The following is a 24,428-nucleotide window of genomic DNA, read 5'->3' on the forward strand; positions in this document are numbered from 1 at the left end:
CCAGAATATCTCCCAGAGAAGGGAAAGCCAACCCATTCCAGTATTCTTGCCTGGAGAATCCCTTAGACAGAGGAGACTGGCAGGCTACAGTCCATGAAGACGCAGAGTCCATGCTAGCGACTTAAGCATGCCTGCATGCTAGGAGACACATGAAGCTGATAAATGGCTGGGACTATTTTGATTCAAAAAGTAAACCTGAAATATTCTATCACTAAAATCAATGAGAAAATGAAATGATTTTTAAATGGATTTTGTTACTCTATTTCCTGAAACTTAACACTACCTTTTGAAATGCTAGTTGCTTTACTGCTCTTTTAACTCAATGCAATCCTGTGAATCACAAAATGTATTTTATTGAGAAAAGGAGTGGATCCATAGAAACACACAACAGACCCAAAGCAACATCCCACATTTGCAGATGAGTCAAAACTAGAATGAAGCTTGTTTATTTACAATAATGTCACATATATACGGTACCTCTTGCAGGTGGAATTGCATCCTCTCCAAAATTCATTTGTTGAAGCCCTAACTCCAAGTACTTCAGAGTGTGACTGTAGAAGATAGAGTCTTTAAATAGGTGACTGAGTTAAAAAGAAATCATTAGAGTGGACCCTAACCCAGTATTACTGGCGTCCTCGTAAGAGGAGGAGGTTAGGACACAGACAGCACAGACTGGGGGGCTGACCCCGAGAACACAGTGAGAAGACAGCCCATCAGTTACAAGCCTCGGGAGACCAACCTGCTGACACCTCCATCTTGGGCTTCTAGTCTCCAGAATTCTGAGACAGTAATTTTCTGCTATATAAGTCTTCCAGTGTATGGTATTTGTTGTGGTACCCCTAGCAAACTAAGACCTGTGCTTATTCCCTGGATTTAGAAAAGCCAGAAAACCACTGATCAAATTGTCAGCATCCGCTGGATCACTGACAAAGCAAGAGAGTTCCAGGAAAACGTCTGCCTTTGCTTTATTGACTACACCAAAGCCTTTGACTGTGTGGATCACAACAAACTGTTGAAAATTCTTCAAGAGATGGGAATACCAGACCACTTGACCTGCCTTCTGAGAAGTCTGTATGCAGGTCAAGAAGCAACGGTTAGAATTGAACATGGAAGAACAGACGGGTTCCAAATTGGGAAAGGAGTACATCAAGGCTGTATATTGTCACCCTGCTTATTTAATTTATATGCAGAGTACATCATGAGAAATGCAGGCTGAATGAAGCAAGCTGGAATCAAGATTGCCAGGAGAAGTATCAATAACCTCAGATATGCAGATGACACCACCCTTATAGCAGACAGTGAGGAAGAACTAAAAAGCCTGTTGATGAAAGTGAAAGAGGAGAGTGAAAAAGTTGGCTTAAAACTCAACATTCAGAAAACTAAGATTATGGCATCAGGTCCCATCACTTCATGGCAAATAGATGGGAAAACAATGGAAACAGTGAGAGACTTCATTTTGGGGGGCTCTAAAATCACTGCAGATGGTGACTGCAGCCATGAAATTAAAAGATGCTTACTCCTTGGAAGGAAAGTTATGACCAACCTAGACAGCATATTAAAAAGCAGAGACATTACTTTGCCAACAAATGTCCATCTAGTCAAGGCTATGGTTTTCCCAGTGGTCATGTACAGATGTGAGAGTTGGACTATAAAGAAAGCTGAGAGCTGAAGAATTGATGCTTTTGAACTGTGGTGTTGGAGAAGACTCTTGAGAGTCCCTTGGACTGCAAGGAGATCCAACCAGTCCATCCTAAAGAAGGTCAGTCCTGGGTGTTCATTGGAAGGACTGATGTTGAAGCTGAAACTCCAATACTTTGGCCACCTGATGTGAAGAACTGACTGCTTAGAAAAGACCCTGATGCTGGTAAAGATTGAAAGCAGGAGAAGAGGACAATAGAGGATGAGATGGTTGGATGGCATCACTGACTCAATGGACATGGGTTTGAGTAGGCTCCGGGATTTGGTGATGGACAGGGAAGTCTGGCATGCTGCAGTTCATGGAGTCGCAAAGAGTCGGACATGACTGAGTGGCTGAACTGAACTGATTCCCAGAACCGAGACTTACGAAGGAGATAGCTCTTCAGTTTCTGTTCTAGACACTCACACCCATCACCAGGACATGTAAAGTAAAAATGAATGCAAATTTATAAGCATTATGTGGTGAATTTAACATAAGGTTTTTGTCTTGCCTTTTGACCAGTAAAGATATAGATTTTTATAGTTTCCATTTGTGCCCAATGTAATTGTTCAGACTACTCTATACACAATCTTTGTTCCAATATGGGATATATATACATTTCATATTAGATACATATACAAAAGAAAAACCTCATTTTCAAAAGTATGCTTTAAAAATGGCTACTAGAACCAAAGTTATATGTTTTCTCCTACAAAACTTAGGGCTCTTTTTTTAAATTATTGTTTAACATGGTCATTTTAGTCTTCATTTTAACATTTAGCAAGCATATTTTAAAAGTAGAGAAATATCTTTAAGTCATCATCCTAAGATAATATGCATTGAGCTTGGACACTTGGACAGCTATGATGCTAATAATTTTACATGTATTATCTTAGACCAGTGCTGTGAGATAAGAAACTGAGGCTTGGGGAAATATTTAATAATTGATATAGACATATAGCTTATATGGAGCCAGCAATTTATGGAATTAACAGTTTGAAAACTGAAATTTAATTTCAGATTTTATTTTCTTTTTACGGTATTTTCCTTAAACATAGGTTGTTTTGTGGTATAATGGGTAGATTTGTACATGTATGTGTGTTTTTGTGCCTTACTAAACCCACAGTACACTGCAGGGAAAGGGATTTAAAACTTTTCCCATGGTAGTTCATTAACGATTTAAGAATGAACCTAACCATCTAGTAAAAGCAACTGTTTGAAAGGCTACTTTACAAAGTTACCTTTCGAACAAATGACTTCCTATATTCATTCATTTCACCGATTATGGCACGTTTGAATTCTCCGTAATCAGCCCTGCCATTGCCGTTGCCATTGCCACTGCTATTTAGAATTAGCCACAAAGACTCAAAATCCTAGAAATAATCACAGAGAGACTATTGTTACAACTGTAAGTTACATACGGCTGTGACTATAATCATCATAGTATTTTGCAGCCATGTATCTTTTGTTTAGGGCTATACCTAGCCCTAGACAAGGTAGTAGATTTAAGGAAATTCCAGAAAGTTGCATATAAATCCAATCAAAGGTACTAAGAAAGCTTATTTAGAGGAACTCTGCAATGGAGATAGTTCCATAAAGTTCAGAAACATTTAAAAGTGGTAATAAATCAAGTATATCATTTTAAATTCATTCCTTTCAATAAATATGCTGCCATTTACTTGAATTTGCCCGTTTAATTATTTGTAATATATTATATCTGTGACAATTAAGAAGTCACTTCACTTACTGGAATGGCTCCAATAGGATGAGGACCACTAATAATAAGAGAATCTATATGAAGTGGCATAAAGAAAACATTCACACTTTGGGTAAATGGTATAGAAAGGATCAGGTTTGGGACGGGATGCGCCTTTAGGTGGAGGTGTCAGTGAAGTGCTCTGAGTAGAGAAGACCTGAGTGATGAGAAATCCAACCCGCAGACACAGAGGTCTGCTGGACCTCCACTCACATGGAGGGAACCGTGGGTGTAAAGGCTTTGGGGCGTCCTGGAATGGCCACACCGCCTCTCCTCTTGAAGCCTTCACATATGCTTCTCCCTCTCCTCAAGTAGCTTCTGTCCATGCTCCTCCTCCCCTCTTGTTTGCCTAATTCCCCCTCATCCTTCAAAACTCAGTTCTGATACATGCCCACCCCAGAAATCCCATGGACTTCCTTCTCCTTCTCCATAACCTGGCTTGCAATTTATCTCACATGTCCCGAAAGCATTCTCTCTTTAACACTTAGCATGCTTTTTCTGTAATCATTTATATCTTTCTTTCTTTTGATTATAAAGACCTGAAGAGTACAAAGTATGTCTTCTCAGTGTTAGAACAATGCCTGCTTATTAGGTTCTTAATAAGCATATGAAGGAGGGATGAATGTTGACATTTAAAAAATCAACAGGATTTTTAAGACAGCTTAATACTGATAATGAGGTATAAAGAAGGAGACAAATGAACTACAAAAACTTCAGTAAAAAAGTGAATAAGGCCACTTAAGAATAATAGTCACTCACTGCGGAGAATTTTCTGTGGTACCTACATTTTCAGACACTTCTAAGCGAAATAATTTTAGAGCTTGCTTAAAATCTGCCTTATCTAAAAGTCCATTTCCTTCTTTGTCCAGTTGTTGAAGGTATTTTCCCAATCCAGTCAAAATACGAACACCTCTTTTATGTAGTTGTTCTTTCAGCATGTCTGTTTAGGAAGAAGAGTGATGGAAACTAATTATCCCTATTCATAAATGAATCAAATTGCAATTGTTTCTCTGGTAAGAAAAAAAAAGTTGATATATCTGAAATAAGGGATGTGAATATGCAACCAGATCATATGTATGACTGGCAAAAGACTTTGAAAAATAGAATGCTTTTAGTTAAGTGGATTATACACAAAATCACACGTGAAATATATCAGAGCTATAGCACCACTGTGTGGTGAGAGAGTTATATTTTAAATATAGGAAAGTAACGGTTCACTTTATCAGCATGAAAATAACCTCAGCATCACAAATGAAATCTTCATTCTTAAAAAATTTTCCAGGCTTCCACTTCACCTGATGAGCCTATATTTTTAACATTTTTCCTCTTTCTTTGTTATTACCAACTGAATTATAAATTTTTAAGTGAAGTACCTGACAGTTTATCAGTTCCAAATTTCTAAAATCATTTGAAATCTTCAAATTGTAGCATATATTTAATAACATCAAGGTTTTAGAATGCTATCCTATACTTTTACACTTAAAGTAACCCTTTTTGCTATGAATTTATAAGAAGTTATATCCCTAGGCCCATTCTCTTTGTGGGGCAGATTTCATTTGATGCAGTTCGCACCATCTTCACTTAAGAAAATACAGGTATCTTTACCAAAGCAGTTATTAAATATACTGCTTAGAGGGGAAAAAAATGTCACTAGATACAAGGGTGAAAAATCATACTGATCATGATAGAATAAACTTTATTAACAATAGCATCAAGAATATTTCAGAGATCAAATACCAATCCTAGACGACTTTTAAATCTGCTTTTAGCCTTGTTACTCCCATATCATCTTTATATGATAAATCAAGACTTATCAAAATTTATAAATTATTGTTGATTTCTGTGATTACTGGTTTAATGTCTTCCTGCCTTCTTGACTATGAGAGTCAACAAAGGACTTGTCTATTTGAACCTCCTAAACTGTACTAATTACAAGAGTAGACTCTAGAAACAAATCTTTAAAATATTTTAGTGTACAAACCTACATATATTTCACATATTATCTACAACAACTCTGAAAGTTAATGAGGTTATTATACCCATTTTAGACATAAAGAAAGAGGTACAAGAGATATACACAAAGTCACATGTCTACTGAATGGAGAGTCCAAACAGGGCTTCCAGTCTAGTATTTTTTTCCTACACTAGGCCACCACAAATCTTTTTATGATACCACAATATAAAATGAGTACTATATTGTAAAAATCACATGTCCATTTCATAGATAAAAACCACACTATCTAGTGCTTTCTAAAATTTTTAAGTTCATAAATGATATAATACTAGTTATTCAGTTAGACTCATTGAAGTAGGAGAAATCCTAAAAATATTTTTAAATATGTATTTGTGTCTAAAGTAAAAAGATAGGAAGCAAATAGGCAATATAAATGAAGTGTCATAAAACTAAGTAATATCTGGAAAATACTGCTTTACTCCTTACAAAGAAAATGGTTGAAAATTAAAACTATTTGAGAGTGTAGTAATGATACACACCTTGAATTGCCTTGAAAATCATCCTATCATTAGCTTCTTCATTGGTTACATCATCATGTTCCACAGAATCAGTTCTGCAATTGACATGTTCGCCATAAATACAAATATACTGTTTTGCAGTTTTAGTATTGGAACTCTAAGATTTCCCTGCTTTAGACTCAAAAAATTCTCAAAGAAAGATAGAAGAGTACTTAGAGATTAATCAAGTCTCCCACCTTTGCTTGCTGCTTTAATGCTTGCTGCTTTAATCCTGAATATGCTAAATCAAGACTAAAATCCTTACATCTCCCAAGAACTACTTTTAAGCATTATATTCAGTTTTATAATTATTTCAATCTTCTTTTTAAAAACTTAATTAAAATTATTATTTAAAAGCAGTTTTACCTTTAAATGTAAATACACTATTTTAAAAAGAAAAAAAAATGCAATCATATTGAACAATACAGTAAAAGACAAGCACTGACTTCCTTATAGCCAGTTTATGGCTATAAGGCCATAATGGCCTCTAATGCACCGATAGTACACCGGTTACTGTAATCGTGACCAAAAAAGCACTCCACAAGAATAGCATAAATATTTTCAGCAATTAAAAAAAAAACCACAAAACTCAAATTCATTTAAAGCTTTTGATTCATAGCATTATTTTTTCACTATGTATATTATCAATCAATGAATACCACAAGCATGTGGGACCCAAGATTTTTTTAGTGCTTAGAAGCAGCACTCTAAAAACATGGGAAAAGTTATTATATTATACTGTATCTCATCTTTTAAAATGTATTACTTTGTAGCATTTACTAAAATTAAAATGTTATAGGCAAATTAATAAAGTACTTTAACTAACTTAAAATGGGATATCTTAAATCTCCATTTGATTGTAACTGTTCCCACACATGGAGTGTATTTGAGTACAAGGTATAGCACATAAAATAGACATGTATAGCTATGTTTTATTTTTTTTAATGTAAATCTTAACTAAAATCAAAACACTTTGATATAGAATCTAATTTTAATATAATAAAAAATAATAATACCTCTAAAATTACAAATGCATGTGTGACTTACTTGAGAGAATCCAAAGCTCTCCAGTCAATATCTGTGATTCGAAGTGTAAGCACTGTGTTTTCTTTTACACTTTCTGGAAGTCTGGGATGATCAGAGCTCAAAAATGTCAAGTTTGCACCCTAAAGAAGTTAACAAATGAATTATTTTAACTATGAAGTATATAAGAAGTAAAACACAACTAATTTTAAATATTCAATTTTGATTACATCTAATGTAGTATACTTTTATACTAATAAATAAGTATATTGAGAGAATATTTAGAAACCACACAGGCTTCAGCTAATAACATAGGAAAATAGAACTAATTTCATAATCTCCCAATTTGAACAATCTTAGATGTAACAATTGACATGAAAAAAAAATAAGAATTTCAGTTTATATTTTTTTTAAGAATCAGAGGGATGGGGAATACATGTAAATCCATGGCTAATTCATTTCAATGTATAACAAAAACTACTGTAATGATCTAAAGTAATTAGCCTCCAACTAATAAAAAAAAAAAAAAAACAAAACAAAACAAAAAAAAAGAATCAGAGGAAAAAAGAACAAATTGTCTCCGTGGAAATTACGACACTCCAAAATATAGAAATAGAGCTACTGATCTACAGCCAGATGTGCTGCCCACTGATGAACTATGACAGATGCACTAGCCTCTTTCACCCGGTGTTTTGAACACGACCGTATGTATGTGTTCACTGCTGTGGGGGCCTCCGGTGCTTTGTGCAGGCCTTCTCCAGCTGCAGAGAGCGGGGCCTTCTCTGCCGCAGGGTGAGGCTCCTCCCTGCAGTGGCTCCTCTCTGCGGAGCGCAGACCCTACCACGCGGGCTTCAGCAGCTGTGGCCTGCGGGCCCTGTGCAGGCTCAGGAGCTGTGGTGCAAGGGCCTAGGTGCTCCATGGCGTGTGGCATCTTCCCAGACCAGGGATCCAACCCATGGCCCCTGCACTGGCAGCTGGATTCTTATCCACCACTCCACCAGGGAAGTCCTCTTTCACCTGGTATTTTGATAACAAATATTACATAAACGTAAAACTAAGCTTTGAAAAGACCCTGATGCTGGGAAAGATTGAGGGCGGGAGGAGAAGTGGACGACAGAGGATGAGATGGCTGGATGGCATCACCAACTCGATGGACATGGGTTTGAGTGGACTCTGGGAGCTGGTGGTGGACAGGGAGGCCTGGTGTGCTTCGGTTCACGGGGTCGCAAAGAGTCAGACATGACTGAGCAGCTGAGCTGAACTGAACTGAAAACTAAGCTTAACCTGTTTAGAGAATCAAGGCTTTGGTAAAAAAATTCCCCTCGAAAAGCCTTCATCCAAACTTAGAAAATTGTTGTTATTTTAATTTCTGAGTTTCTCAAATATCAGTCAGTTCAGTTCAGTTCAGTTGCTCAGTTGTGTCCAACTCCTTGCAACCCCATGAATCACAGCACACCGGGCCTCCCTGTCCATCACAAATTCCCGGAGTTTACTCAAACACACGTCCATCGAGTCGGTGATGCCATCCAGCCATCTCATTCTCTGTCATCCCCTTCTCCTCCTGCCCCCAATCCCTCCCAGCATCACGGTCTTTTCCAATGAGTCAACACTTGGCATGAGGTAGCCAAAGTATTGGAGTTTCAGGTTCAGCATCAGTCCTTCCAATGAACACCCAGGACTGATCTGCTTTAGGATGGACTGATTGGATCTCCTTGCAGTCCAAGGGACTCTCAAGAGTCTTTAACACCGAAGTTCAAAAGCGTCAATTCTTCGGCGCTCAGCCTTCTTCACAGTCCAACTCTCACATCCATACATAACCACTGGAAAAACTATAGCCTTGACTAGATGGACCTTTGTTGGCAAAGTAATGTCTCTGCTTTTTAATATGCTGTCTAGGTTGGTCATAACTTTTCATCCAAGGAGTAAGCGTCTTTTAATTTCATGGCTGCAGTCACCATCTGCAGTGATTTTGGAGCCCCCAAAAATAAAGTCTGACACTGTTTCCACTGTTTTCCCCATCTATTTGCCATGAAGTGATGGGACCAGATGCCATGATCTTAGTTTTCTGAATGTTGAGCTTTAAGTCAATTTTTTCACCCTCCTCTTTCACTTTCATCAAGAGGCTTTTTAGTTCCTCTTCACTTTCTGCCGTAAGGGTGGTGTCATCTGCATATCTGAGATTATTGATATTTCTCCTGGCAATATAGTCAAATATGAATAAACACAAATTTAAAATAATATGCTTAACTATCTCTTTTGAAAATAAGGGAAGAGATTTCTCTCCTTTTTCCTAGAGCATTTACTTTAGAAAACTATAAGTACTTTCTCCACTCTTTGAAATGTATATAAGTTCTCTTGAAATTATTATTTAGACAATAGAGACTACTTGATATGTATAATGTAATTCAATGCAATCTGGTCCTTTGTACTAGTTTTCAATCCATTCCCCAGACAGAAACCAGAGAAATCTGTCTAAATCACAAACCTATTGATGCTACCTCTTTTCATTCCATCCACCTTCTTACCTTTCAGTGACTCCCCAAGACATTTTAGATAAGTATTTAACAAAAGGCCACTCTTAGTAAGTTCTCATTTGCCTCTTGCTGATCCCCACCTTGAAGTCGAGTTCAGTAGGACTGAACTCCTTTCAGTTCTCAAAAAAAGCCATGTCTTTCGAGCTTTTGTTCTTTGCATGACCTGTCTTCTCACCTGAAAGCCTTGCCTCCCCTCTTCCATCTACATATCCTGGCCTGCCTACATCCAGGTTGGATGGCACTCCCTGAAGAAGCCTCCTTTGACTCTGCAAAATTGGGTCACTGCCCTGCCTATCTGGCCCTCTGATCTCTTTCCCGTTAGAATATAATTCCCACAAAAGCAAGGATTCTTTTCAAGTTATTTACAGTTCTATTTCCAATGCTTAGCCTATGAGTATATGTTTTATATGAATGATCACTGTGGGTAGTGAGATAACATGAATGTGATCACTTCAAATTTCAGAGCAGTGTACAACTTCCAACATTACCTATGATCAATTCACACTAAGGAATCCTTGTGATATGCCACACACCAGGACTTGCGCCAAGCAGGCAAATCACAAGGAAGGTGAGCTAACCAGGAGATCTATGACAGCTCCAGAAGCCAAGCACCCCTCTGTGTGGAGAAAAATGTATGTCCCCAGAAGATAAGCCTGCATTAGGAGGAGAATTACTCCTGGTACTCCTGAAGTAACCGCTGACCCAGTGGTACAGCCTTTAAAAGCAGCCAAACACCAGCTCTCTGGGTTTCCATTGCAGGGCAGGTTGGGGGGAGAGGGGAGCTGAGTAGGGTCACAAGGAATAAACGCTATGCTTAGATTCAGACCACTGGGATCTGGACCTGAGAGGCACCCCCTCTCCTAAAGAAACATCAACCATTGGCCAACATAAATGCCCCTTCCCAGGAAAGAGGGAAAAGAATAAACTGGGAATGAGAAACCCTGCTCCCCTAGCCCCACAGGATCCCTCAAAATCCAATACCAGGTAGTAAAACATGAGCGCACACACACTGAACTTACAATATAAAGATCACCAAGTCGGTACTGCTTTCCTTTTCTTCGTCCACGCTGATGACAATAAATGTTTTTTTGAATAAAAGGAAGCACATTTGTTCTAGAAGTTAAATGACAAAAATGTGAAATTACTCAGCTTCCCTGGGAAACAGTCATCTTGAGGGCTGTAACGATGTTTAACGGCATACCTGTTTTTCCCAAATTGCCGATACTCATAAATTGTAAGGGACTGGTCATGAATGAAAAAGAATCCGACCAGCTCTCTGCAAGCATCACGTCCATTTCTAGAAAAAGAAAATGGTATCAAAGATTTTCAAATGGGATACTTTTCATATTTAATGATAGATGGATTCTATGTGTCAAACAGAGATACCAGGATTTGCTCAAATGCATGGTTATGGGAAACCACAAGGAAAAAATGACAGAGCTTGCCAAAGTGTCAACTTAATTCTGATTTGGGTGGAGAAAAAAGCTTTATCTTATACTAATATGAATATGGATATATGACAATGTAGATTACTAATTTGGCTTGGACTTTTAAGATAGTGAAAGACCTTAAAAAAATGTTGAGCTTGCAAGAAGCCACAAGATAGATATACATTTATTACCTTTTGTCATGGAAATTTTAAAATCACTGAACAAATATGCTTATTTCTAAAAAGCCACCTTACCTTTAATATTCATGAAGAACTTCAAGTAGCATTATGTGCTACTGGCAGTTTGCAAGACTAGATAACAGATTTAAGAACCACCTTCCTTGTCACTTTACTACATCTACCAATGTCACTTTACTACATCTACTGTTACTTTAAGCCATTAAAGTGAAGTTAAATAAATTACAAAAAGGTTAATATTTAAGTAGTTTAGAATCTTCTAGTCGTAACATGTATCTTTAAAAATTCACTTTTACTTCTTTTTGAAAGACATTTTAAAATCACATTTTAAATAATTTCTAATTAAAATGTTTTTCTTTTCGACTCATACTCCTCATAATTTTTGTAAGAGATTAAATATATATTACCTAAAAATGTTTGTGGTAAATTCACTTAAATGTAAAAAATTTAACTAATTTCATTATTGCTATCTCTATTTGAAAAGACAATACCTTTTAATAATCATAGGATTAAAAAATGTAATAAAGTCACAATTACCTTGATATGATCCTACCATCAAACTGCACTTTATGAGAAAGGATATTTTCAGTTAATGTAGACTGGGTCCTTATCCTGGTAAGAAATACAATGGTTAATAATTATCTTTAAAATATCAAACTGCACTTTATGAGAAAGGATATTTTCAGTTAATGTAGACTGGGTCCTTATCCTGGTAAGAAATACAATGGTTAATAATTATCTTTAAAATATCTACATTAGAAAAGCAAAGTACCCAAGAGTTACGTCAGTATTTTCAAATGCACATATTGGATAAAGATGAGGTGTAAACCTCTTTTTATTCCAGACTGCTATTGCTAAGGCAGGCAGAAGAAAGAACCCTTAGCTGTGGTATATAATGGGCTTCCCTGGCGGCTCAGTGGTAAAGAATCCACCTGCCAATGCAGGAGACGTAGGTTTGATGCCTGGACCAGGTAGATACCCTGGAGCAGGAAAGGGCAACCCGCTCCAGTATCCTTCAGAGGAAAATTCCATGAACAGAGGAGCCTGGTGGGCTACAGGCCATGAGGTCGCAAAAGAGTCGGACATGACTTAGCAACTAAGCAAAAACAGCAAATTGTATATAGTACATGAATAACTTCTCTGCCAGAACGTATCATATCAAAGTGCTACGACAGCCAGTATGAACAGAGGCCGCATGTTTGTGCCTGGCACTGTGGCGAAGCTAACCAACAGCCACGGCCAAGCCTCTTCTTCGCCTCTCTCCCATCACAGGATTTGCATTCTTAGCCTCTTACAACTAGAAGTGACTAAGGGACCCAGCTCTTCCAGTAGACTTCCAGGAAAGACTTTCTTTTGTGCTGATGAGAGGATGGCCCGGAAAGAGTCCCTGCCTGTGAACACGGCAGGGATATGATGCTGGCAGCCACAGAAGCCATCGGGCAACCGGAAAGATCTCAGGGAAGCCAGCCCAGAGCTGTGCCTCACTGAGCCACCGAACTAAAACCAACAGCTGGCCGCCTCCAAGCAGCCGGTTGTATAAGGAAAATAAATCCTGATTCGTTTAGGCCACTGTCAGTCAGGTCTTCAGTTATGGGTAGCCAAAAGTATTCCTTGCCAAAACAGGGTAGAGACAAAGAGTGCTGGATGAGGCCACAGTTCTAGCTGTGAGACCTCGAATCAGGTATTTAATCTTTATGGCTTTTAGATGGCAGTGAATGACCTGACAGAGACTGCCAGTCCTAAAATTCTGTTTAACAATATGAAGCAAAACCCAATGACACACACTTTGACACCCTACTACCAATATTCTCCTCTGAAGATTCAGTGATGTCTCTTTACGTCCCTTCCTAAGTAGTTTTATGATATTCCCATAAAACTGCAGCTATAATGAAATTGCAATACTGTAAACAGTAAGTGTGTAGCTCACTGAGATCTTGAAATGTCATACCTCTATAAAAATCTAGGTCTCAATGAAAGGTAAGCAACATACAGCAAATAAGAACCTATAAATCAAATGAGAGTTCTGAACACAGAGTGGAGCCATGAAAGTTTGGTCATCTCAATTCACTTTAATCCATTAGTAATAACATGTTCATTGAATGCCCACTATGTGCCTGAAACAATTCTAAATGCTGAGAAAATAAAAGCAATAACAATAATAGCTACTATTTATTAAGAACTTCCCAGACACTAGTCTGTGTTAAAATCTTTTTAATGTGTATTGGTTCATTTAATCCTTGTAGTAACTCAATGAATTAAGTGCTATTATCCCCGTTCTAAAAATAAGGTTTATACAGTTAAACAGTTAGCACATGGCATAGCCAAAAAAAAAAAAAAATTGCTCATAACCATTACATTATATTGCTTCACAAAGGTAAACAGAACTCAGTTTAACAGTGATAGATTGAAATAACAGCTTCAAGGATTCTAGTCTTCTTGAAGACAAAAATAAAAAATAGACATTTATATTATAAAATGGGAAGTTCCATGTTGGAGTTTTTGGTATCCAATACATAGCACCAATGCTTCTCCAAGTTCTTAACCAATGGAGAAATAAGAATCAGGTGGATGAAGACTCACATATAAATTTTCTTATTGCTAAAGCAGTTGGAAATCATGGTTTAGAAATGGAGCAACATCAAGCTAAGTCCTTAACATTAGACTGAAGCAGACTAGCCCACTCATTCCCACTGGGGAGGCGCCCTGTGAAGCTCGGTGCACGGGACGGAGTGTGCACTTCTGCAGACAGCTGGGTCTAGGAGCAAGAGCAGAGGAAGGCCTGCACGACACGTGCCAACGCCTGCTTCCCGCTCTATGGAGCAGATCTTCTCCTCTTCCTCTGGGAATAATGGCTAAGGGCAGTGAAGTCCATCCATTCGATAATTCTAAGCAAACACCCACAGGATGTTTTGTAGAACTAGACTAGCTAAATCTAAAACTTATATCCAAGAGGAAGGAGCCAAAGTGTGCCAAGATAATACTAAAGCTAAACAAGCTTTAAGTATTTAATATATAACAGTACTAATTAACACAGGATAATTCTGGTGCAGGGAGACGTAACAGGTAGATGAGACTGAACAAAAAACAACAACAACAACCACCACCTAGAAACCAACCATACATTTGTGACAACTTCATATATGACATAAGTGGCATTACAAGTCAGAGAGAGAACGAGTTAGTGGTAGGGAGAGATTTTGTAAAGATACAAAGGACACTAACAATAAATGGATAGATTGGTAAACTGGTCTACAATAAATTTAGCAACTCTTGTTCATCAAAAGACATGATCAAGAGAATGAAAAGGGGACCAGAGGATAGGAAAATACACTTCCAACAAATATAGCTGAAAAAGGACTTATAACTAGAATATATAAGTTCCACAAATCAATATGGAAAAGATAACAGAACCCAATAGACTTGAAGGGACTATATAGGATATCCTACAAGAGGATACCCCGATGACAAACAAACATATGCAGAAGTGCTCAACATCATGAGTCTTTAGTGAAATGTAAGTGAAAATCACCAATATATACCCATAAAATCCCCAATATGTTCAAACTACCACACAACTGCACTCATCTCACAAGCTAGCAAAGTAATGCTCAAAATTCTCTAAGCCAGGCTTCAACGGTACATGAACCATGAACTTCCAGATGTTCAAGCTAAATTTAGACAAGACAAAAGATTCAGAGATCAAATTGCCAACATCCATTGGATCATCAAAAAAGCAAAAGAATACCAGAAAAACATCTACTTCTGCTTTATTGACTATGCCAAAGCCTTTGACTGTGTGGATCACAACAAACTGTGGAAAATTCTTAAAGAGATGGGAATACCAGACCACCTGACCTGCCTCCTGAGAAATCTGTATGCAGGTCAAGAAGCAGTTAGAACCGGACATGGAACAACAGACTGGTTCCAAATCGGAAAAGGAGTATGTCAAGGCTTAACTTAAATGCAGAGTACATCAGGACAAATGCTGGGCTGGATAAAGTATAAGCAGGAATCAAAATTGCCAGGAGCAATATCAACAACTTCAGATACACAGATGACACCACCCTTATGGCAGAAAGTGAAGAACTAGATTTTCTCGATGAGAGTGAAAGAGGAGAGTGAAAAAACTGGCTTAAAACTCAACATTCAAAACACGAAGATTATGGCATACGGTGCCATCACTTCATAGCAAATAGATGGGAAACAATGGAAACAGTAACAGAATTTATTTTGGGGGGCTTCAAAATCACTGCAGATGGTGACCGCAGCCATGAAATTAAAAGAAGCTTGCTCTTTGGAAGAAAAGTTATGACCAACCTAGACAGCATATTAAAAAGCAGAGACATTACTTTGCCAACAAAGGTCCATCTAGTCAAAGCTGTGGTTTTTCCAGTAGTCACGTATGGATGTGAGAGTTGGACTGTAAAAAAAGCTGAGTGCCAAAGAATTGATGCTTTTGAACTGTGGTGTTGGAGAAGACCCTTGAGAGTCCCTTGGACAGCAAGGAGATCCAACCAGTCCATCCTAAAGGAAATCAGTCCTGAATATTCATTGGAAAGGACTAACGCTGAAGCTAAAACTCAGATACTTTGGCCACCTGATGTGAAGAACTGACAGTTTAGGAAAGATCCTGATGCTGGTAAAGATCAAAGGCAGGAGGAGAAGGGGATGACGAAGGATGAGATGGTTGGATGGCATCACCAACCTGATAAGCATGAGTTTGAGCAAGCTCCACGAGTTTGTGATGGACAGGGAAGCCTGATGTGCTGCAGTCCATGGGGTCACAAAGAGTCAGACAGGACTGAGTGACTGAACTGACTGTTACCCATAAGAGGAACTAAAATGAAAAATATAGATAATTACCAGTACTTATAAAGATACGGTGCTACTAGCACCTTCTTACTGCTACTGGTGGGAGTTTTAATTGCAGCAACCACTTTGGAAGACTATTTGGCAGTATTCTTTAAAGCTGAACATATGCATAGTAAATGGGCCAGCAATTCCACTTCTAAGTGAGTACTGAGCAGAAATGAGTACATATGTTCACCAAAAAGCATGCACTAAAGTTCATGGCAGCACTATTCATAAACTGCCAAATGTCCACCAACAGCTGTGAATAAACAAACTGTGGTATATTCATACAATAAAATACTGTACAGTAATGAGGATAGAGGATAACTACAAATAACACAGATTAAACTCACAAACATAACGTTAAGCAAAAGAATTCAGACTCAGAGTCCAAGTTTTGTGAGTTCATGTAAATTTATAAGCAGACAGTAACAATCTACAATGTTAGGATGGAGAGGTTACCCTGGGGTGGCAGAGGAGCTGTGGAGTAAGTGAGGGGCAGCACGTGGATGGTTTCTGGGGTGCTGATCTATTTCTTGGTCTAGGAATAACACATACGTTTTGTGCAGTTTGTGAAAATTCCTATGCTGTACATTTAAAATGTGTTCACTTTGTGAATGAATGTTTTATTTCTATAAAATTTACTTTAAGAAAGAGAAGTTTAGACATGTGGTAGTTGAGTGATGGCCCCTGAAAGATACTCATATCCTAACCTTCAGGACACATAGTTCATTTACACATGATAACAGGGACTTTGCAAACGTGATGAAGTTAAAGATCTGGAGATGAGATTAACCAGGATTATACAGGTAGGTTCAGTGCAGTCACAAGTGTTTTATAAAAGGAGAGCAGAAGGATATGTGATACCTACAGAAGCGGAACAGCAGAGTAATAACACTCCTCTGCTTTGAAGAAGGAAGAAGGGACCACAAGCCAAGGAATAAAGGCAGCCCCTAGACACTGAAAAAGGCAAAGAAGCGATTCTTCCCTGAAGCCTCCAGAAGGAATGCAGTCTTGTCAGCACCTTGATTGTAGGTTTCTGAACTCCAGAAGTGGAAGAGAATAAATTTGTGTCATTTTAAAAATACTGTTTGTGGTGATCTGTTACAGCAGAAATAGGAAATTAATACATGATACCTTCAAATATTTAAAGGTATGGAAATTTCTAGAAAATAAGATAAGGCTTCTAGAAATAAGATAAGAATGAGACAAAAGACCAAAGTTATAAGAAAGTACTGACAATTATAACAATCTGAATATATTAAAAAACTGCTCTAAGAACTGGTGGGTTTTCTATTCTATTAAATCTGAGGCTCAATGTCAATTATCAGGGAAGTTGGTGAGAACTTCCAGTGGACTGCACCAGCGAACCATAAAAGTCCACTCCAAACCAAGTACTTTGTGCTTCACAAAGGACTTGGTACTTTGTACTTTGTAAAAGGCAAAAAGTAATATTTTTTTAAAAATACTAATTTTGAATATATTATGTCATCAAAATTCAGCAAACATACATTATGCACATACAAATGTCTTGGTTACTACATTGTGTCTTTTCACATGTATTATTGCCTAAATTTCTGGCTGTCATTCCTAAATTATAAGTAGAACATCTGGAGGGCAAAGTTTACCCCAATATCTTAAAGTGACAGAACTGGGATCTGAACTCCAAAAATTCCACTTTCCTTTATACAGAAAAACTAAAAACACAAAGGAAAAAATTTCCATTAGATACAAAAGTACACTTGAAAAATATATTTATAACATACTACATCCTTATTTTATATAAAGACCTTCTTACTTCGTTTCATGTAGTGTTCTTTTCCTAAATCGAATAGGTGCCAGCTTTGAATCTGGAAGGATATGAGCAAGTTCTTGCTTCTCAGAGGTTAAATTTTGCTCTGGATCACTGATTACAGCCCTATACAGGAAAATACAACAGTCTGACAATTAAATACTATCATGAAATGCTCTAGTATTCACATATTTATAAGCAGTTGGAAAAACCCATATACAAATGCCAATTTATACTACTGGCAGAATGATCTGTCAGATATTAAATGAATAAATTTAATAATTAAAAACATCATGAAAGTGAATATTCTTATCTCTTTTTCCATAAGTATTATCTAAAAATAAATTGAAATTTCTGGGAGAATTTGGAGCTTCAGGTCTTCCTCTTACTATTCTTTAAACAAAGACTGTGCTGATGACTTTTGAATAAAAGACGGGAAGTAAAATATGTAAGCAACCATATGGATTTCTGGGGTGGGGAGGAAGCATTCCAAGCAGAAGGGAAAATAAATGCAAAATACCGGAGACATCAGTGAATCTGGTATGTTTCAAAAGGGACGAAGCCAGATGGCAAAGCAGAGTAAACAAGAGAGACGCAGGAAAAGGAGTCTAGGGTCTAACAGTGGGCAAAGCATGCAGGGACTGGGGAGAATGTGTTACTGAACCCAGATTTTTAGCGCTCCTTATTCATGCCCTTGGCATGCCCTCATTATAAAGTTAGTGTACTTTCTTTGGCTTTAAGTTTAGCCATTGGAAATGCTTTGGCAGCCAGATGGCTCTGCTGATCTGACCTGAACTAATTCGTGCAAGTGTGGGTTGTTTGGGAATCTGTTCATCTAGGATAATCTTGGATAAGTGGTCGAGCTGCATGTAGAGAAGGACTTTCTTTTTGAGAACAACTGGGTTAACCAAGCTAACAAAGATGGCAGAAGCACAAACGAGCAAATGGAAACATGAGGTCTTTTAAGGATTAAACTCAGAATTAAGCCCACTGCTTTTGGTCATATATAACGGGCCAAAGTAAGTGAAAAGTAATAGCTACTCAGCCATGTCTAGCCTGGACAGTTGACCTGAAGACACATGAGCTATAATTCATGACTACTGTTCTAAGATACTAGGTTTTATAGCGATATGTAACCAATACATGCGCATGCTCAGTCACTTCAGTCATGTCTGATTCTGCAACCCCATGGACGGTAGCCCACAAGGCTCCTCTGTGCATAGGAGTCTCCGGGCAAGAATACTGACATGGGTTGCCATTTCCTCTTCCAGAGGATTTTCCAGACCCAAGGACTTAACCCTTGTGTCCTCCGTCTGCTGCATTGCAGCAGATTCTTTACCCACTGAGCCACCTGGGAAGCAACCAATACATAGGTCTTACAGATTTTACTCTGATTGAGATGGGAAGTTACTGGAAGGTTTGATGTGGCTTATGTTTTTAATATACTCACTCTGGCTGCTAGGTTGAGAACAGACCAACTAGGGGCAAATGCAGGTACAATGAGTCCAATTAGAAACTGTCTGAAATAATCCAGGAGATAGGAGATGACAGGGTGAACACGGAGCGGGGTAGCAGGGGGGGATAAATTTATTTGATGGGAGACCTGAGTTTGCCAACGAACTGCATGTTGGATTTGAGAGAAACAGAAGGATTAAAGGCATTAACAAGATTTTAGGCCTAAATAACTTGAAGAATTATTACAAATAGCTGAGAAAAGAAAAGATACAAAAGGCAACAGAGAAAAGGAAAGATATACCCATTTGAATGCAGAGTTCCAAAGAATAGCAAGGAGAGAAAAGAAAGCCTTCCTCAGTGATCAGTGTAAAGAAATAGAGGAAAACAAAAGAATGGGAAAGACTAGAGATGTCTTCAAGAAAATTAGAGATACCAAGGGAACTTCTCATGCAAAGATGGGCACAAAAAAGGGCAGAAATGCATATGGACGTAACAGAAGCAGAAGACATTAAGAAGAGGTGGCATGAATACACAGAAGAACTACAGAAAAAAGATCCTCATGACCCAGATAATGACGATGGTGTGATCACTCACCTAGAGCCAGACATCCTGGAATGTGAAGTCAAGTGGGCCTTAGCAAGCATCACTACAAACAAAGCTAGTGGAGCTCATGGAATTCCAGTTGCGCTATTTCAAATCCTAAGAGACAATGCAGTGAAAGTGCTGCACTCAATATGCCAGCAAATTTGGAAAACTCAGCAGTGGCCACAGGACTGGAAAAGGTCAGTTTTCATCAATTCCAAAGAAAGACAATGCCAAAGAATGCTCAAACTACCACACAAGTGCACTCAGCTTACATGCTAGTAAAGTAATGCTCAAAATTCTCTAAGCCAGGCTTCAATGGTACGTGAAACATGATCTTCCAGATGTTCAACCTGGATTCAGAAAAGGCAGAGGAACCAGAGATCAAACTGCCAACATTTCATAGATCATCGAAAAAGCAAGAAAATTCCAGAAAAACATCTACTTCTGCTTTATCAACTACACCCAAGCCCTTGACTGGGTGGATCATAATAAACTGTGGGAAATTCTTCAAGAGATGGAAATACCAGACCACTTGACCTGCCTCCTGAGAAATCTGTATGCAGGTCAAGAAGAAACAGTTAGAACTGGACACGGAACAACAGACTGGTTCCAAATCAGAAAAGGAGTACGTGAAGGCTGTATATTGTCACCCTGCTTATTTAACTTATATGCAGAGTACATCATGAGAAACGCTGGGCTGGAAGAAGCACAAGATGGAGTCAAAATTGCCTGAAGAAATGTCAATAACCTCAGATATGCAGATGACACCACCCTTATGGCAGAAAGTGAAGAAGAACTGAAGAGCCTCTTGATGAAAGTGAAAGCGGAGAATGAAAAAGTTGGCTTAAAACTCAACATTCAGAAAACTAAGATCATGGAATCCAGCCCCATCACTTCATGGCAAATAGATGGGGAAACAATGGAAACAGTGGGAGACTTTTATTTTGGGGGGACTCCAAAATCACTGCAGATGGTGACCACAGCCATGAAATTAAAAGATGCTTGCTCCTTGTCATACATTGACATGAATCAGCCATGGAGTTACATGTATTCCCCATCCCAATCCCCCCTCCCACCTCCCTCTCCACCCGATTCCTCTGGGTCTTCCCAGTGCACCAGGCCCAAGCACTTGTCTCATGCATCCCACCTGGGTTGGTGATCTGTTTCACTATAGATAATATACATGTTTCGATGCTGTTCTCTCGAAACATCCCACCCTCGCCTTCTCCCACAGAGTCCAAAAGTCTGTTCTGTATATCTGTGTCTCTTTTTAAAACTGTTTTGCATATAGGGTTATTATTACCATCTTTCTAAATCCCATATATATGTGTTAGTATGCTGTAATGTTCTTTATCTTTCTGGCTTACTTCACTCTGTATAATGGGCTCCAGGTTCATCCATCTCATTAGAACTGATTCAAATGAATTCTTTTTAATGGCTGAGTAATATTCCATGGAAGGAAAGTTAAGACCTCCTCCTTGGAAGGAAAGTTATGACCAACCTAGACAGCATATTAAAAAGCAGAGACAGTACTTTGCCAACAAACATTTGTCTAATCAAAGCTATGATTTTTCCAGTTGTCATGTATGGATGTGAGTTTTGGACTATAAAGAAGGTTGAGCACTGAAGAATTAATGATTTTGAACTATGGTGTTGGAGAAGACTCTTGAGTGTCGCTTGGACTGCCAGGAAATCAAACCAGTCCATCCTAAAGGAAAACAGTTCTGAATATGTACTGGAAGGACTAATGCTGAAGCTGAAACTCTGATATTTTGGCACCCTGATATGAAGAACTGTCTGCTTAGAAAAGACCCTGATGCTGGTAAAGATCAAAGGCAGGAGGAGAAGGGGACAACAGAGGATGAGAATGTTGGATGGCATCACTGACTCGATGGACATGAGTTTGGGTAAGCTCTGGGAGTTGGTGATGGACAGGGAAGTCTGGCGGTGCTGCAGTCGGTGGGGTTGCAGAGTCGGACATGACTGAGCCACTGAACTGATGGACTGAGCTTGAAGAATATTGTTGCCATGGAAGAAAACTAAAGGGGATTTCATAATGAGGAAAGGAAAGAGAACAACTTTCAGAAACCAAAGTAACATCTTCCAACGTTACTTTGAGATTTGGATTAGTGCAGCATCAGCATAGAGATGGTTACTGAAGACCCGATACTGGATGAAATCACCTAGAAAGTGAAAGGAGAAGTCCAAGAAGTAGAAGTCCTTGTGTGTGTGTGCCTGTGTACAAAGATAGGAGAGGTGAAGAGGAACTGAGAAAGGAGGCTGAGGATTGGAAAGTAGGAGGATTAACCAGCCACGTGCGGTATGCCAGAAGCCAAGGAGGAAAAAGAAAGTGCTTCAAAGACAAGAAAGCTCTCAGCCCAGCAGATGGCACTGATGGGGTGAGTAACTGAGAATTAGGAAATTGCCATTAACCAGCAGTATGGATGTCACTAGTTATCTTAGGAAGAGACACTGCAGTGACATTTTGGGAGTAAAAATGTAAAGTCGTTTCATGAGGTAATAAAAGGAGAAATACTGAAGATTGTAAGCAAAACTGTGTCAAAAAATTAACTAAGAAACATGCATATAGACTATCATTCTTTTTCTCTGCCAACCAACTAAGTAGTTATCTTTTTCAAAGCTAACCTTGAGTCTTACCTCTGCTGTGAAGACTTCCTGGACTATTCCAGCCTCTTCTGAAATCCTGCATTACTTACATATTCATGCAATTTAGCACAGTAGGTAGTGAAACTTTATCTAGTTTTCTAAGGGTTGTGAAATTTTACATTAGGCTTTAAAACTCCTGACAATCCCACAGTTCCCAAACTTGCACTGAGTCACACTCGGGTGTCACAGGGAAGGCAAAGGAACACTGCTGGATATTTTCAGGTTTTGAGGGAAATAGTGATACTCCATAATTGTGGCATACCACAAAATCTACTAGCTCCAAGTAATTCACAGCTTCAGCAAAATACCACATGACACTCCATCAATGAACGATAGCATATCTTTGCAAAACTGGCTTTTCTACAGTTGCTGTGATAAAAAGCAGGTGCCATGTGGACTAGAAAGTGAGAGTGGCCGCATTCTATACAATTCTAAGATTTGAGAGATTATTTGTCATCCAAGGAGTGCATATGTCCCATTAGTGAGTAACTGCCTATTTATTAAAGAAGTAAAACATTTTTTTCAATTTGTATTATTTTTTCAGATGACCATTAAGTTATTAGGAAGAAAATACTTACTAAGCTATTTAGACAAAAAATACTTAGTAAATAGAACTGTTAAGTATTTCTGTTGGACAAGGAGTCTGGTGGAAAAAATAATCACTGAAACCCCTGCAAATGCAGTAAACAGAGCAAGTATGGAAACCTCTGAGTTGACCATGCCAACGCAGATGTCATGTACACAAAGGAAATGTAACAAGTGCTTTCTGAATGGATCTCTATGAACGCTTACCTGGATAAGTGGTCTATCATCACTTGCTCTGCAACCATCTGTTTCTTCCTCTCTGCAGCCACAAATTCCTGAGAAGAGAAAAGAAAGAAAACGCCATTGTCCATAAAGCAGAACACTATAGTTAACACAAGAGTCCTGAAACATAAATTAAACACTTTCAATTTCTTTCTTAAATAGAGATTACCATATCATCATTTCCCAGTGGCTTCCCCAGTGGCTCAGCAGGGAAAGAATCTGCCTGCAACACAGTTGACACAGGAGATGCGGGTTTCATCCCTGGGTCAGGAAGATCCCCGGGAGAAGGAAATGGCAACCTGCTCCAGTATTCTTGCCTGAGGAATCCCATGACAGAGGAGCCTGGCAGGCTACAGTCTAGGGGGTTGCAAAGAGTTGGACACGACTGAGAGACTAAGCACATTCATATCATCATTAGTAAATGTAAAGTCCAATTATTTCATCTAAAAACACATTTACTTGCTAAAATAAAAAGCCTCCTGATGAAAGTGAAAGAGGAGAGTGAAAAAGTTGGCTTAAAGCTCAACATTCAGAAAACTGAGATCATGCCTCTGGTCCCATCACTTCACGGCAAATAGATGGGGAAACAGTGGAAACAGTGTCAGAATTGATTGTGGGGGTCTCCAAAATTACTGCAGATGGTGATTTCAGCCATGAAATTAAAAGATGCTTATGGCTTGGAAGGAAAGTTATGACCAACCTAGACAGCATATTAAGAAGCAGAGACATTACTTTGCTAACAAAGGTCTGTATAGTCAAGGCTATGGTTTTTCCAGTGGTCATGTATGGATGTGAGAGTTGGACTGTGAAGAAAGCTGAGCACTGAAAAACTGATGCTTTTGAACTGTGGTGTTGAAGACTCTTGAGGGTCCCTTGGACTGCAAGGAGATCCAACCAACCCATCCTAAAGGAGATCAGTCCTGGGTGTTCACTGGAAGGACTGATGCTGAAGCTGAAACTCCAATACTTTGGCCACCTGATGCGAAGAGTTGACTCGTTGGAAAAGACCCTGATGCTGGGAGGGATTGGGGGCAGGAGGAGAAGGGGATGACAGAGGATGAGATGGCTGGATGGCATCACCAACTCGATGGACATGAGTTTGGGTAAACTCCGGGAGTTTGTGATGGACAGGGAGGCCTGTC

The 24,428-nt window shown here is 38.7% G+C and overlaps 1 protein-coding gene across 1 annotated transcript in view; it reads right to left on the reverse strand.

Moving 5' to 3' along the window:
* CAPS2 (calcyphosine 2) overlaps window positions 1-24,428 on the reverse strand; it is a 46,549-nt gene that overhangs the window by 4,023 nt on the left and 18,098 nt on the right. The window contains 9 exon segments of the mRNA XM_070454221.1: window positions 2,920-3,051; window positions 4,220-4,374; window positions 5,928-6,001; window positions 6,993-7,111; window positions 10,522-10,615; window positions 10,704-10,799; window positions 11,667-11,741; window positions 17,779-17,898; window positions 23,272-23,339. Of these exon segments, the coding sequence (XP_070310322.1) occupies window positions 2,920-3,051; window positions 4,220-4,374; window positions 5,928-6,001; window positions 6,993-7,111; window positions 10,522-10,615; window positions 10,704-10,799; window positions 11,667-11,741; window positions 17,779-17,898; window positions 23,272-23,339 (933 nt within the window).

Source organism: Odocoileus virginianus, chromosome 24 (assembly GCF_023699985.2).
Source record: "Odocoileus virginianus isolate 20LAN1187 ecotype Illinois chromosome 24, Ovbor_1.2, whole genome shotgun sequence".
Taxonomy (NCBI): Eukaryota; Metazoa; Chordata; class Mammalia; order Artiodactyla; family Cervidae; genus Odocoileus; species Odocoileus virginianus.